Source organism: Oncorhynchus masou, chromosome 32 (genome assembly GCF_036934945.1).
Source record: "Oncorhynchus masou masou isolate Uvic2021 chromosome 32, UVic_Omas_1.1, whole genome shotgun sequence".
Taxonomy (NCBI): domain Eukaryota; kingdom Metazoa; phylum Chordata; class Actinopteri; order Salmoniformes; family Salmonidae; genus Oncorhynchus; species Oncorhynchus masou.
In genome coordinates, this window is record NC_088243.1 from 30,979,155 (window position 1) to 30,996,006 (window position 16,852).

Below are 16,852 nucleotides of genomic sequence, written 5' to 3' on the forward strand. Positions count from 1 at the left end.
CCTATTGCCCAATGGCTATCACTGCCACATTTGTAGCAATGATGGCAAGTCTGTTGACCAGTCTCTTAACAACCTTTGGATTTTCTTTCTCCCTGTTGGTTGGACTTGGTTTTCTGTTGGAGCGATTCCTAACTGACCTGTCACCCTGGCCCTGTACTGACTGTACTAATGAGGCAACCTGACGGGTCAGTTCTTTGATTGCTTCATTGCTCGCAACAATTTTACTCAGGAGAGGATTATATTTATTTTGTTTTCGGACTGTGGTCTGTGAGGGCTCTGCCTGTGCACATTCCTCTCCGCTATCCCCGTTACCCTCACTCTGTACTGCGTTCACTCGTGTGGGTGTGAACTTACGAGGAAATCCTGGCCTTTTGCATGCGTTCGCTTTCATTGCCCTGGGCAATTTGCATTTTCTCAAGTAACAGTTCATCACTGGTGTTAATATTTTGGAGATGCACTCTCATCTCTGCCCTGACACTATCATTTGTTAATCCTGTAACAATGGCCCGCAGGCATTCTAACTCTGTGCCATATTTCAGTCCTGATTGGGCAAGAGCTGAGGCTGATAACACCTTCTGACTCAGGTCAAAGACTCGTGTTGCTTTAGTCAACTTGTGATACAGTTCAGTAGCATCCTTCTCTGCATAATGTGTCCTCAAGATTTGTCTTAGTGTGTAGAGTGTCATGTCTGTTTTTCCCTCCAGATAACTCCTCATCTTAAGCCCTGGGCTCACAGCTCTGATTACTGCTTCTATGATTTCAAATTCATGGTACCCTTTTCTCCCTCCATTTTCAATCTGATGTTCTAGGCTGCTGAAGCTGAGCTTATCTTTTTGATTCTGATCTCTGATCTGTCCATGAATTTTAAAGTCTTTATAACTGGACTTACTCATTCCATTCTCTCTCTGTGACGGGTGCCTTTCTGGAGCTGAGACCACTTCTCTGCTGGGCTGAGGAGCCCCTCCCTCTTCTCCCATCTCTCCGCTGGGTTCGCTGTCCACTTGCCTCGTTGGCGCCGACTGGCTGGGACTTGTAGGCAGACTTTTCACAGTATCCTCAGAGTCCGATATTCCTTTGATTTCGTCTTTCAGTTGAAGCAGCCATGACACTCCCTCATCCTCTGATTCCATTAAATCCTTCATCAATTTGCGCCGCAAAGCTCGATGGCTCTTTCCTTTTACTTCAGAGTCATCTACTATTCCACAAGGTACACACAAGTGCCGTTTCATGTTCCATTTCATCCAACAACGTTTCCCTCTCTCGACTCATATTGTCCTACTCACGTGGCAACAACGACAATGCAGGCAATGGCAAGATAGCTACACTTGATTAGGTGGTTAGCCTGCTAACGTTAGCTAGCTAGCTACCCTCCCAATGTATCTCACTCGTTGTCCGTTCTAGGAATATGGGCCACTGCTCACATGAAAATAAATCTTAGCGGCGCCTCCAAATTTGTTTACCCTTCCAATGAGCTTATCATATAAACTACAACGCGAAAAGTGCGGTTTACGGCACTTTTAATCATGTCAGCACAGGTAAGAGCCATTAACAGTCTTTCTTTAGCTTTTCATTCTTATTCATCCCAATTCACTTACACTATGTTTCTTTATTTCCCATGGGCTTCACCAGAGCACCCCCTAGTGGCTGGAAAACAACTTTATTAAGCCCCTTACACAAGCGGCAACGTTGAGACACTTGTTTCTGGAAAGGTTGATTTTTAGAAGTAGAAGCTCGAATTGTTTGGGCACAAACCTGGATAGTATGACAGAACTCTGCAGGCTATCTCTGCAGTAGATTGCAACTCCGCCCCCTTTGGCAGCTCTATCTTTTTGGAAAATGTTATAGTTAGAAATGGAAATTTCAGGATTTTTGGTGGCCTTCCTAAGCCAGGATTCAGACACAGCTAGGACATCCAGGTTGGCAGAGTGTGCTAAAGCAGTGAGTAAAACAAACTTAGGGAGGAGGCTTCTAATGTTAACATGCATGAAACCAAGGCTTTTACGGTTACAGAAGTCAACAAATGTGAGCGCCTGGGGAATGGGAGTGGAGAAAGGCGCTGCAGGGCCAGGATTAAACTCTGTTCACCAGAGGAACAGAGGAGGAGTACGATAAGGGTACGCTAACGGCTATAAGAACTGGTTGTCTAGTGCGTTCGGAACAGAGAGTAAAAGGAGCAGGTTTCTGGGCACGGAAGAATAGATTCAAGGCATAATGCACAGACAAAGGTATGGTAGGATGTGAATATATATAGGTAAACCTAGGCATTGAGTGACGATGAGAGAGGTTTTGTCTCTAGGGACATCATTTAGACCTGTTGAGGTCACTGCATGTGTGGGAGGTGAAACAAAATGGCTAGCTAAGGCATATTGAGCAGGGCTGGAGGCTCTACAGTGAATAATAATCATTAACCAAAACAGCAATGGACAAGACATGTTGACATTAGGGAGAGGCATGCGAAGCCGAGTGTTCATAGGGACCAGTGGGAAGCTAGGCAAGCTGGAGACACGCTGATTCATACAGCTAGCGGGCCGGGGCTAACAGAAGGGCCTTAGGGGGACTTCGCAATGGAAGAAGTCTGTTGTAGCCCCCTCAGGCAATTACGTGTGGGATCAGCAGGGCTACATGTAGGCAGTAAAAGGGTCCAGGCCAATTGGCAAAATAGGTATTGTAGCCCAAGAAATTGGCAGATGGTCATCTTCAGCTAACAGTCCGATATGCTCTAGACAGCGAGTGGGCCGCGGTTAGCAGGCTAGCAGATGGGCCTTCAGGGGACATCGCGACGGAGGAGCCTGTTGAAACCCCTCGGGCAGATTACATCGGTAGACCAGTCGTGATGGAATCGGCGGGGTTCCGTGTTGGCAGTAAAAGGGGTCCAGGCCAATTGGCAAAATATGTATTGTAGCCCAAGGAGTGGCTGATGGACCTCTTTAGCTAGTTAGGAGATGGGCCTCGCACAAGGCTTGTTCCAGGCTCACTGGTGCTTGCTTCGGGAAAGAGACATTAGCCAGGGAGTAGCCACTCAGATAGCAGCTAGCTTGCTGCGATGATCCAGGTGAAAAGGATCAGAGCTTGCGGTAGGAAACCGGAGATGAGGTGAGGCGTCATTCTGTAATGAGTTGGGGGATGCAAGTTCAGGGAGTGAGTGTTTTAATAAAATAAATGGAACATAATACTAAACAAGAAACACGAACAACGCACAGACATGAAACTGAAACTGAAACAATGACGCCTGGGGAAGGAACCAGAGGGAGTGACATATAAAGGGCAGGTAATCAAGGAGGTGATGAGTCCAGGTGAGTGTCATTATGCGCTGATTCATGTAATTATGCGCTGATTCGTGTAATTATGCGCTGATTCGTGTGTGCCATAATGAGCAGCCTGGTGACCTAGAGGCCAGAGAGGGAGCACACGTGACTATTCCCTTATCCAAATGGATTACTCATTTACCTATGTCACGCTGTAAAATTATAGGAAACAAGTGCAGAAATGCGTAATAGGGTTTTTTATTTTCTCCACCCAAACAAAAGAGCGAGGTGTAAAACCACTAAATAATACACGGGATGAGACCCATAAAACAAGTGCACAATGACATGTAGCATGGAAGCCAATACAACAGCACGGGTACTCACAGGACCAACGGACATGGTAACAATAACCGACAAGGACAATGGGGAACAGAGGGCACATACAGTTGAAGTCGGAAGTTTACATACACTTTGGTTGGAGTCATTAAAACTCGTTTTTCAACCATTCCACAAAACTTTTGTTAAGAAATTATAGTTGTGACAAGTCGGTTAGGACATCTACTTTGTGCATGACACAAGTAATTTTTCCAACAAATACAGACAGATTATTTCACATATAATTTACTGTATCACAATTCCAGTGGGTTCGAGGTTTTACATACACTAAGTTGACTGTGCCTTTAAACAGCTTGGAAAATTCCAGAAAATTAAGTCATAGCTATAGAAGCTTCTGATAGGCTATTTGACATCATTTGACTCAACTGGGGGTGTACCTGTGGATGTATTTTAAGGCCTACCTTCAAACTCAGTGCCTCTTTTCTTGAAATCATGGGAAAATCTATAGAAATCAGCCAAGACCTCAGAAAAGAATTGTAGACCTCCACAAGTCTGGTTCATCCTTGGGAGCAATTTCCAAATCCCTGAAGGTACCATGTTCATCTGTACAACCAATAGTACACAAGTATAAACACCATGGGACCACGCAGCCGTCATACCGCTCAGGAAGGAGACTGCGTTCTGTCTCCTAGAGATGAATGTACTTTGGTGTGAAAAGTGCAAATCACTCCCAGAACAACAGCAAAGGAACTTGTGAAGATGCTGGAGGAAACATGTACAAATGTATATATATCCACAGTAAAACAAGTCCTATATCGACATAACCTGAAAGGCCGCTCAGCAAGGAAGAAGCCACTGCTCCAAAACCGCCATAAAAAAAAGACAGACAGATCATACTTTTTGGAGAAATGTCCTCTGGTCTGATGAAACAAAAATAGAACTGTTTGGCCATAATGACCATCATTATGTTTGGAGGAAAAAGGGGTGAGGCTTGCAAGCTGAAGTACACCATCCCAACCGTGAAGAACGGGGGTGACAGCATCATGTCGTGGGGGTGCTTTGCTGCAGGAGGGACTTGTGCACTTCACAAAATAGATGGCATCATGAGGGAGGAAAATTATGTGGATATATTGAAGCAGCATCTCAAGACATCAGTCAGGAAGTTAAAGCTTGGTCACAAATGGGACCCCAGGCATACTTCTGAAGTTGTGGCAAAATTGCTTAAAACCTCTTGATACTCCCCATCCCGGATCCGGGATCGTGAATAAAGCCTCAGGCTCATTAGCATAACGCAACGTTAACGATTTCTGAAAATCGCAAATAAAATGAAAATAATGCGCCTGCTCTCAAGCTTAGCCTTTTCTTAACAACACTGTCATCTCAGATTTTCAAAATATGCTTTTGAACCATAGCAAATCAATCATTTGTGTAAGAGTATTGCAAGCTAGCTTAGCATTTTGCGTAGCATTTAGCACGCAACATTTTCACAAAAACCAGATTAACCAAATAAATAAAATCATTAACCTTTGAAGAGCTTCGGATGTTTTCAATGAGGAGACTCTCAGTTACATAGCAAATGTTCAGTTTTTCCTGAAAGAATCTTTGTGTAGGAGAAATCGCTCCGTTTTGTACATCACATTTGGCTACCGAAACGAACCGAAAATTCAGTCACCAAAACATCAAACTTTTTCCGAATTAACTCCATAATATCGACCGAAACATGGCAAACGTTGTTTAGAATCAATCCTCAAGGTGTTTTTTCACATATCTCTTCATTGATATGCAGTTCGTGGAAGCCTGCTTTCCCCTCAGAATCGCATGGAAAAATACCAGCACCTGAAAATGACGCACCAATTTCGACAGAGGACACCGGGCGGACATCTGGAAAATGTAGTCTCTTATGGTCAATTTTCCAATGATATGCCTACAAATACGTCACAATGCTGCAGACACCTTGGGAAAACGATAGATAGGGCAGGCTCATTCCTCTCGCATTCACAGCCATATAAGGAGACAATGGAAAACGGAGCCTCAAAAATCCTGCTGATTTCCTGGTTGCCGTTTCATCTTGGTTTTGCCTGTAACTCCCGTTCTAGGGCACCCACAGACAATATCTTTGCAGTTCTGGAAAATTCAGAGTGTTTTCTTTCCAAAGCTATCAATTATATGCATAGTTGAGCATCTTTTTGTGACAAAATATCTTGTTTAAAACGGGAACGTTTTTCATCCAAAAATGAAATAGCGCCCCCAGAGTTTCAAGAGGTTAAGGACAACAATGTCAAGGTATTGGAGTGGCCATCACAAAGCCCCAACCTCATTCCTATAGGCAATTTGTGGGCAGAACTGAAAAAGCGTGTGCGAGCAAGGAGGCCTACAAACCTGACTTAGTTAAACCAGCTCTGTCAGGAGGAATGGGCCAAAATTCACCCAACTTATTGTGGGAAGCTTGTGGAAGGCTACCCAAAACGTTTGACCCAAGTTAAACAATTTAAAGGCAATGCTCCCAAATACTAATTGAGTCTATGTAAACTTCTGACCTACTGGGAATGTGATGAAAGAAATAAAAGCTGAAATAAATCATTCTCGCTTCTATTATTCTGATATTTAACATTCTTAAAATAAAGTGGTGATCCTAACTGACCTAAAACAGGGAATTTCTACTCAGTTTAAATGTCAGGAATTGTGAAAAACGGAGTTTAAATGTACTTGTCTAAGGTGTATGTGAACTTCCGACTTCAACTGTATATACACATAATAATCCTGGGGAATGGGAACCAGGTGTGCATAATGAGACACGACAGTCTGGGGTTTGTGATAATGTATCCAGTTTAGTGATGGCTAGAAGGCCGGTGACGTAGACCTCCGGAGCTGGTGAACGGAATATGGAATGAGCAGCAGTACTGGGGGGGGATCCGTGTCAGTACCCCCTGATTCGGGATGACACTGGCCACGGGGACGACCACAGAGACGCAGTGCGGGTCGGTTAGTGTGCCAACGGTGAAAATCCCTGGTCAGGGAAGTGTCCAGGATGTCCACTGCAGGAACCCAGCACCGCTCCTCTGGGCCATACTCCTCCCAGTCGATGAGGTACTGGACACCCCGCCCAACACCTTGAATCCAGGACTTCACAGACTGAGTATGCCAGACCTCACTCGATGTCCAGAGAAGGAGTCGGGGCGTCACTGGGTCGAGCCTCAGCAAGGGGACCAGGCACCACTGGCCTGAGGAGAGACACATGAAAAGTCGGGTTAATGCGGTAAACAGCAGGGAGTTGGAAACGGTACGTTACCTCGTTAACCCTCCTCGGGACTTTAAACGGCCCTACAAACCGTGGGCTCAGCTTTCAGCAGGGCAGGTGGAGGGGCAGGTGGAGGGTGGAGAGCCAGACCAGCTTGCCTGGAGAGAAGACAAATGCCTCACTGCGGTGTTGGTCGGCCTGTTCCTTGTGCCAACATCCACAGCAGGGGACTCGGTCCCGCTCGGATGCCAAGGTGCCAGGACCGGCTGATACCCCAACATGCACTGGAAAAGAGTGAGGTTAGTGGATGAGTGGTGGAGGGAATTCTGTGCATACTCAGCCCAAGGTAGAAAATCCGCCCACTCCCCTGGCTGGTCCTGACAGTAACACCTCAGGAACCTGCCCACTTCCTGATTGACCCGCTTTCTATTCGCGTGAGGTGAACTGAGGGCCACAGTCTGACACAATGTCCTCCAGGGTCCCGTAGTGCCGGGTCCCGTCTGCCTTCACACTCTTCGAGCCTGGCCTATAAGAAAGCGTGAATTGGAACCTGGCGAAGAATAGAGCCCACCTGGCCTGTCTTGGGTTTAGCCTCTTCGCTGCCCTGATGTACTCCAGGTTGCGGTGGTCCGTCCACACCAGGAAAGGGTGTTTGGACCGCTGCAGCCAGTGCCTACACGCCTTCAGAGCCTTCTTGACCGCCAAGAGTTCCCGGTCCCATACGTCATAGTTCCTCTAGGCGGGGCTCAGCTGCTTGGAGTAGAAGTAGCAGAGCCGCAGCTGTGGAGGGGTTCCGGTGTGCTGGGACAGCACTGCACCGACTCCTCCTTCGGAGGCATCCACCTCGACAATGAAGGGAAGTGAGGGGTCAGGATGTGCCAGCATGGGAGCAGTGGTGAAGTGTGCCTTCAGTGTCTCGAATGCCCTCTCCGCCTCCGCTGTCCAACAAAGCCACTGGGGACCTCCTCTCAGCAGGGAGGGAAGAGGCGCGACCACTGTGCTGAATGAACCTCTGGAAATAGTTGGCAAACCCCAGGAATCGCCGTGTCACGTAGAGTAGGCCAGAAGGCTAAACTGGATAACCTAACCTCTATCAAAATAAAAAGATGGCGGAACCGCAAAAGTTCTTCTGTGCAAAGGTGTTTATTTACAAGTGATTCCGGAACAAAAAAAACAACAGTACTGCCATCAACGTCTACCTTATGGGACAGCTTAAAAACAATGCTGCCCCATCCACAGCTCAATCCAAACTGCCTCTTTAGAGACTGGAGGAGAGGCTCCTTTTGTAGGGCTAGCCCCTCCCCTCAGAACAATTAACCCTAATTAATTAATCAATTAACAATAGAAACCTACATTTTCCATGAACTAAACATACTAAAGGATATACATTGCAATACGGTTTTAAACAATATCACAACATAACATTTACAACATTACATCACTACTGACAATATCTTTCAATATGCCCATATGCATTAATGAGCCATTTGGGACAGGCACTATAAAGCCAACCCAATTCCCTTAGCTCGGGTCCTTTTCCAGCATACCCAGAAGCTACAGAGATGGAGAGAGAGGAACAGAACAAACAAACAATGCGCTCATCCACAACATTGATAAGTATAATAATTATTGTATCTCTCAAATATGAACATTGACAAGTGTGAAATGCATGCACCAAGACAGAAGTTAATTTGTGTGTCGACCCACCTTGTTAACTTATCTTATAATGGCGCAGGGAGGAGCGATGAATGTGTGTGCGTTAAAGAACCAAATGCTGCCCGCGGCCAGTGACGGACTTCTACGTCACACGCCGGACTGCTTTCACGGAGTTGGGGATGGGCCATGACCTGACTGCGCTGATGCGTTGCTCCTCCATCTCCACTCCCTCCGTGGATATGAGGTAGCCTCAAAAGGACACGGGCTGCTGGAAAAACAAACACTTCTCTTGTTTAACATATAGGTTATGCTCCAACAGTCTTCCCATCAAAGACCTGACTAACGAGACATGCTGGGCGCGATCAGCAGAATAGACCAAAATGCTGTCGATATAAACCACTACGCCCCGTCCCAGCATGTCATGAAACACTTCATTAATAAAGGCCTGGAAGACTGAAGGAGCATTAGACAGGCCAAAAGGCATTAAGAGATACTCGTAATTGCCCGTGGTCGTGGAAAAGGCTGTTTTCCATTCGTCGCCTGCACGAATGCGCACCAGATTGTAGGCGCTCCTCAAGTCCAGTTTCGTGAAGTACTGAGCCCTGTGCATTTGTAGTGGTGTTGACAGACACTGCGAGACACCTCCCCTGACACTCCTGCGAACAATCCAGTAGTCTCCTCTCGGCCCTCCACAGGATGAGCAAACACCGAACAGAAGAGGAGGGTGAAGCACTCGTAGGACTCGACCTCGGGTCCGCCCGTTTCCCAGACCGTGGCACCTCAGTCCAGGGCCAGTCCGATCTGTGCCGAGATGATGTCCAGGGCCAGTCCGATCAGTGCCAAGATGATGGTGGCAACCCTGTTTCTCCCAGACACAGCCTCGGCGTAGCGAGCGAGGTACAGGTCGCAATGCAGTAGGAATCCCTTGCATCTCGCTATGCGCGCCGTCAAAGCGCTAGCAAATAGCGGTTGAATAGCATGCTATTCTCATGCTTAAGGTCAAGGTCAAAATACGCATTGAGAGAAAAGTGCAATAAAAGGGAATTCCATTTACCTGCACTAAACTCAGGTTGAAATCGGGCCCTTAATGAATTTTTATTTTACCTTTATTTAACCAGGCAAGTCAGTTAAGAACAAATTCTTATTTTCAATGACAGACTGGGAACAGTGGGTTAACTGCCTGTTCAGGGGCAGAACGACAGATTTGTACCTTGTCAGCTCGGGGGTTTGAACTCGCAACCTTCCAGTTACTAGTCCAATGCTCTAACCACTAGGCTACCCTGCCGCCCCAGAGAGAAAGTGGTAACTGTACTGTTGATATTGATGAGGTTCTACAGAACCCTGGTTTACAGACCTCTATATCAAGCGCTGTCAGAGGAAGGCCTGAAAAATTGCCAAAGGCTCCAGCTACCCAAGCCATAGACTGTTCACTATGCTACCGTCCAGCAAACACTACCGGAGCATCGGCCGAGACAGATTCTTCCCCAAAGCCATAAGACTGCTAAATATCTATAAGACTGAATAATTTTGCACGCCCAATTTTTCAGTTTTTGATTTGTTAAAAAGTTTGAAATATCCAATAAATGTCGTTCCACTTCATGATTGTGTCCCACTTGTTGTTGATTCTTCACAAAAAAATACAGTTTTATATCTTTATGTTTGAAGCCTGAAATGTGGCAAAAGGTCGCAAAGTTCAAGGGGGCACTGTATATACACACACTCACTCACACACACTACACTGACACTCTCACACAAAACCCACACACATCAACATCCACTGCATATGCACACACACATACACACACTTTTACACTCATCATATGCTGCTACTACTCTGTTTTTATTTGACTCTTATTATTATCTATCCTGATGCCTACCAACTGGGCACACCACATAATTTCATTGTGGATAATTGGGTAATATTTGGTTGAGACGAGATTACAACCTATGTTCACTCAGTCAAAAAGACAGCCAAAAGCCGGTGCAAGTGATCAATGCCGTTCAAGATTCTGCGTAGCTTACGACAGCAATTGTGAAAATCTCCACTGACCTGCAACAGCCTATGCATGCTATCTTGAACATGCATGCTTTATAGGATTACATAAGAAGAAATGTATAGTTACATTAACATCAATGTGGCCATGGATGTGTTACTCATTTTAAAATTGAATGTTACAATAGTTTGGAAGATAGACTTAAAAAATGAACTTGCAATTTGTATACGATTTAGGCAGTAGTTATGAAAGTAGCGCTCACGGGCCAAAAGTAGTCCCTTAAAATTGTGTACTACATCACATTACACATTAGGTATTACTCCAACAGTGCAGTAATACTTAACCATACAAAACAATACACACAAATCCTCAAATATTTAAGGAATTAAGAAATATCAGAACATGCAATGTCAGAGTCTGGAATATAAATATATACAGTACCAGTCAAAAGTTTGGACACACCTCTGCTTCCAACTCACACTCTCAAACACATAGATACCCTGAACGCAGCTCACTCTCCAGATCCCAATCACCTGAATTCTGATCACCTGTTCACACACCTGTATGTCATTTACACACACTATTTAGTTCAGTTCTTTGCACCCCATAATTGTGAGGTATTGTTTGTTTTGATACACGTTTTATTCAGAGCCCTGTTTATTTCCATATTAGTCCACCCGTGTATCGTAGTTTTTGTCCATCCTCACTAACGACGCCTTTTTGCCTATTCCCTGCCTGTACGTTTGCCTCAGATTTCCAGTCATCAACCTCTTGCCTGATCTCCCGGACTACGTTATGAGCCTTTTCCCTGCCTATACTGTTACCTTTTTGGAGTCCCTGTGTATGACCTTCTGACTGTCCCTGGACCCATCTACCTGCCTCCTCCTGTGGTCCTTTACTAACAAACACCTGCTGCGCCCTGCGCTTGAAACCAGCACTCTGTCTGTCTCCCATCGTACTCATTACACACCTACTCATTTAAGGGTTTTTCGTTATTTGACTATTTTCTACATTGTATAATGATAGTGAAGACATCAAAACTATGAAATAACACATATGGAATCATGTAGTAACCAAAAAGAAGTGTTAAACAAATCCAAATATATTTTATATTCTTCAATGTAGTCAACCTTTGCCTTCATGACAGCTTTGCACACTCTTGACATATTTATAGAAATTAAAAACCTGAAATATCACATTTACATAACGTTTCCAGCGCAGGGGTTCCGCTAGCGGAACACCTCGACAACATTCTGCTGAAAAGGCAGTGTGCGAAATTCAAAAATATTTTTTAGAAATATGTAACTTTCACACATTAACAAGTCCAATACAGCAAATGAAAGATAAACATCTTGTTAATCTACCCATCGTGTCCGATTTAAAAAATGCTTTACAGCTAAAGCACAACATATGATTATGTTAGATCACCGCCAAGTCGAAAAAACACACAGCCATTTTTCCAGCCAAAGATAGGAGTCACAAAAAGCAGAAATATAGATAAAATTAATCACTAACCTTTGATGATCTTCATCAGATGACACTCATAGGACATCATGTTACACAAGACATTTATGTTTTGTTCGATAAAGTGCATATTTATATCCAAAACTCTCAGTTTACATTGGCGCCTTACATGCAGTAATGTTTTGATTCCAAAACATCCAGTGATTTTAGTAGAAATACTCATAATAAACATTGATAAAAGATACTAGTGTTATTCACTCATCTATTCATTCATGAAACCACTGTGTCAGATTTAAAAAAAACTTTATGGAAAAAGTATAATCTGGGAACGGCGCTCAGAACCCAAAACAGCCAGAGGAATAGCCGCCATTTTGGAATCAACAAAGTTAGAAACAACACAATAAATATTCACTTTTTGATGATCTTCATCAGAAGGCACTCCCAGGAATCCCAGTTCGACAATAAATGACTGATTTGTTCCTTAAAGTTCCATCATTTATGTCTAAAGAGCCACTTGTTGTTAGCATGTTCAGCCCAGTAATCCATCTTAATGAGTATTCAGACCCTTTACTCAGTACTTTGGCAGAGATTACAGCCTCGAGTCTTCTTGGGTATGACACTACAAGCTTGGCACACCTGTATTTGGGGAGTTTCTCCCATTCTTCTCTGCAGATCCTCTCAAGCTTTGTCAGGTTGGATGGGGAGCGTTGATGCACAGCTATTTTCCGGTCTCTCCAGAGATGTTGGATCGGGTTCAAGTCCGGGCTCTGGCCAGCCGCTCAAGGACATTCAGAGACTTGTCCCGAAGCCACTCATGTGTTGCCTTGGCTGTGTTCTTAGGGTCGGTGTCCTGTTGGAAAGTGAACCTTCTCCCCAGTCTGAGGTCCTGAGCGCTCTGGAGCAGGTTTTCATCAAGGATCTCTCTGTACTTTGCTCCGTTCATCTTTCCTTCAATTCTGACTAGTCTCCCAGTCCCTGCCACTGAAGAACATCACCACAACATGATGCTGCCACCACCATGCTTCACCGTAGGGATGGTGCCAGGTTTCATCCAGACGTGATGCTTGGCATTCTGGACAAAGAGTTCAATCTTGGTTTCATCAGACTAGAAAATCTTGTTTCTCATTGTCTGAGTCCTTTACGTGTCTTTTGGCAAACTCCAAGCGGGCTGTCATGTGCCTTTTACTGAGGAGTGGCTTCCGTCTTGCCACTCTACCATAAAGGCCTAATTGGTGGAGTGCTGCAGAGATGGTTGTCCTTCTGGAAGGTTTTCCCATCTCCACAGAGGAACTCTGGAGCTCTGTCAGAGTGATCATAGGGTTCTTGGTCACCTCCCTGACCAAGGCCCTTCTCCCCCGATTGCTCAGTTTAGTCGAGCGACTAGCTCTAGGAAGAGTCTTGATCGTTCCAAATTTCTTCCATTTAAGAATGATGGAGGCTACTGTGTTCTTGGGGACCTTCAATACTGCAGAAATGTTTGGGTACAGTTCCCCAGATCTGTGGCTCGACACAATCCTGTCTCGGAGCTCTACAGATAATTTCTTCGTGACCTCATGAATTGATTTCTGCTCTGACATGCACTGTCAACTGTGGGACCTTATATAGACAGGTGTGTGTCTTTCCAAATCATGTCCAATCAATTGAATTTTCCACAGGTGGACACCCAAGCAAGTTGTAGAAACATCTCAAGGATGATCAATGGAAACAGGATAGCAAAGGTTCTGAAGACTATTTCTATTTTTTATTTTTAATAAATTGTAAAAAAAAAAATAATAATAATCTAAAGACCTGTTTTCCCTTTGTTATTATGGGTTATTGTCTGTGGATTGATGAGGACATTTTTTTTGCGTCATTTTTACACCCTTTTTCCCCCAAATTTCGAGATTGGGGCGGCAGGATAGCCTAGTGGTTAGAGCGTTGGACTAGTAACCGGGAGGTTGCAAGTTCAAACCCCCGAGCTGACAAGGTACAAATCTGTCATTCTGCTCCTGAACAAGGCAGTTTAACCCACTGTTCCTAGGCCGTCATTGAAAATAAGAATTTGTTCTTAACTGACTTGTGCGATGCCCTATGGGACTCCAGGTCACTGCCGGTTGTGACACAGTAGTGATGCCGCAACACTGCAATGCAGAGCCTTAGACCGCTGCGCCACTTGGGAGGGCCGTAATAAATATGATCAACTTTAGAATACGGCTGTTACGTAACAAATGTGGAAGGGTCTGGATACTTTCCGAATGCACTGTATTCATGTTTTATTTATTTTTCATTTTTTTTTACTTTGACATTGGAGTATTTTGTGTAGATCATTGAACAAAAATGCACTTTGCACTTTGTAACATAACAAAATGTTTAAAAAGTCAAGGGGTGTGAGTTCTTTCCAAAGTAACTGTATCTACCTCAAATACCGGGTACCCCTGCACATTGATTTGGTACTGGTACTCCCTGTATGTAGCTTAATTCTTGTGTATTTGATATTGCTCCTGTTACTCTTGTTAATTTTTTTTAAGATTTTTTTTTTACTCATTTGGAAGGCCTCATAAGCAAGAATTTCACAGTAACGTCTACACCCGTTGTATTCGGGATGTGACAAATAACATTTGATTTGTTTGTTCTTGTGTGTGTTTGCGCCATACACACCACACATACAGAAAAGCCGGGCTAGCTATCTTTGAACTGGTGAGTTATGGAGTTAATGCTCTCCCAGCCATTCCATGGATCCATGTGCTCTCTCTTAATTGTTTACTAGGCAATCATGTCCCGTATTACCCACACCTGACTGTGCTTATGTACAATTAACTTTATTTTAAATACTGTTCGCACACCCATAAAACCCAAGTGTTTTTAAGACTGGCTCATTATCTCATGGACCCACTGTCATTCTCCCTGCTTTAACCGGTGGGTTTCACTGCCTGCTAACTCCAGAGTGGGATAACAGAACAGAGTGGGGCTGTGAGGGAGGATGAGGACTCTCTGTGCCATATACAGTAGTGCACAGGGGGGATACATACTGTGATGTGTACATGTTGCTGTTACAGTGCAAACAACTTCTGGATGGACTAAGTCTGCTGTTAGCAAACTGACTCGTGTGTCAACAGACATCAAGAGGTTTTCTGTCTTAGACATGGTAGTGTTGTGCCACATGGTCAGATATGTGATACAATTTACCAATAGCTTTATGGCTTTATGGTATACACTGAGTGTACAACTGAGTGAATATCTTCCTAATATTGAGTTGCACCCCATCAATTAGTTGGGGCATGGATTCTACAAGGTTTCTAAAGCATTCCACAGGGATGCTGGCCTATGTTGACTTCCCACAATTGTGTCAAGTTGGCTGGTAGTGGATCTCTTGCAATGACCGATGCTAGAGATGAGAAGCAGGTACAGGGAGTCAACATTTATTCAGGAACAGACAGGTAACAAAAAAAGGAACAGCGTCAGCACACGGGTAAACAACGACAAACAACAATTAATGCTGAAGCAGGGAACAGAGCGGGGAACCAGATAGATATAGGGGAGGTAATGACAGAGGTGATCGAGTCCAATAATCACTGATGCGCATGACGGGGGGAAGGCAGGTGTGCGTAATGATGTTGGCAGGAGTGCGTAATGCTGTGGAGCCTGGCGCCTTCGATCGCCAAGGAGGTGGAGCGGGAGCAGGCGTGACAGTACCCCCCCCGGGCGAGCCTGGTGAGCCGGCCGTGGCATGGACGATGGACAAGCCGGATGGGCGTAAACTCCTGACGAACCGGCAGAGGCATGGGAGCCTGGCTAGCCTGCTGAGGCATAGGAGCCCGACAATCCGGCTGGGGCGTGAAAGCCTGTCAATCCCACTGAGGCATGGGAGCCCGATGATCGGGTGGAGGCGTAGCAGCCTGACGAGCCGGCTGGGTGTAAAACCCTACGATCCGGCTGGGGCCCGACATGGGATGGGCTCCTTCCGAGCCAACCGGGGAAAGAACCTCTCGAGCCAGCTAGGGCGTGACAGCCTGACAAGCTGGCTTAGGCACCCCGGTTCCATCGGTGGCGACCCCCGGAACAGACGTCACCACCAACTGGAACGCCAGCACACCCCGATGCTTCGTATGATGTCTTCAGCATTCTGTTTTTCCGATTCTCCAGTGTCCAGAGTTTTTTTCGTTCCTTAGCCCACTGCAACCCCAGAACTCTGTAAGGTTGTCGTTTGCCATACCCAATTCGTGTCAAGGTACGACGAGTTGTGCATTACTTTATGGGTCTTTGGGCACTAATGTTGAACTAGACTGTCAGTTGACTAACTGTAACCCGTCTGTTGCTCTGCACAATTCGTGTCAGCCTCCTCTCGTCTTTCATCAATAACCCATTTTCAACCACTGGCCTGCCATTGGCTAGATGTCCTTTGGGGTGGTGGACCATTCTTGATACACTCAGGAAACTGTTGAGTGTGAAAAACCCAGCAGCGTTGCAGTTCTTGACACACTCAAACTGGTGTGCTTAGCACCTACTACCATACCCTGTTCAAAGGTACTTAAATATTTTGTCTTGCCCATTCACCCTCTGAATGACACACTAACACAATCCATGTCTCAATTGTCTCAAGGCTTAAAAATCCTTCTTTAGCCTGTCTCCTCCCCTTCATCTACACTGCTTGAAGTGGATTTAACAGGTGACATCAATAAGGGATCATAGCTTTCACCTGGATTCACCTGGTCAGTCTATGTCATGGAAAGAGCAGGTGTTCCTCGTGTTTTGTACACTCACTGTATGTACTACCAGCAAAGGTAATTTTAACCTGTATAGATCGAGACATTTTCCTGATATTATTGAGGTTAATGTTTCCTTTCTTCCAGGCTGAAGGAAGCACAGGAGAACATAAAAAAGATCACAGCTGAGAAGAGGGTGGAAACCAAGAAGATCAATGCCAACAGTCTGGTAAGAAC

At 45.1% G+C, this 16,852-nt stretch overlaps 1 protein-coding gene across 2 annotated transcripts in view; it reads left to right on the plus strand.

Annotated features, from left to right (window-relative positions):
* Positions 1-16,852, plus strand: part of LOC135525908 (formin-like) — a 105,767-nt gene that overhangs the window by 85,183 nt on the left and 3,732 nt on the right. For both annotated transcript variants that reach the window (XM_064953875.1, XM_064953876.1), the window contains one exon: positions 16,763-16,844. In XM_064953875.1, coding sequence (XP_064809947.1) covers positions 16,763-16,844 — 82 coding nt within the window. The remainder of the gene's footprint in view (positions 1-16,762; positions 16,845-16,852) is intronic.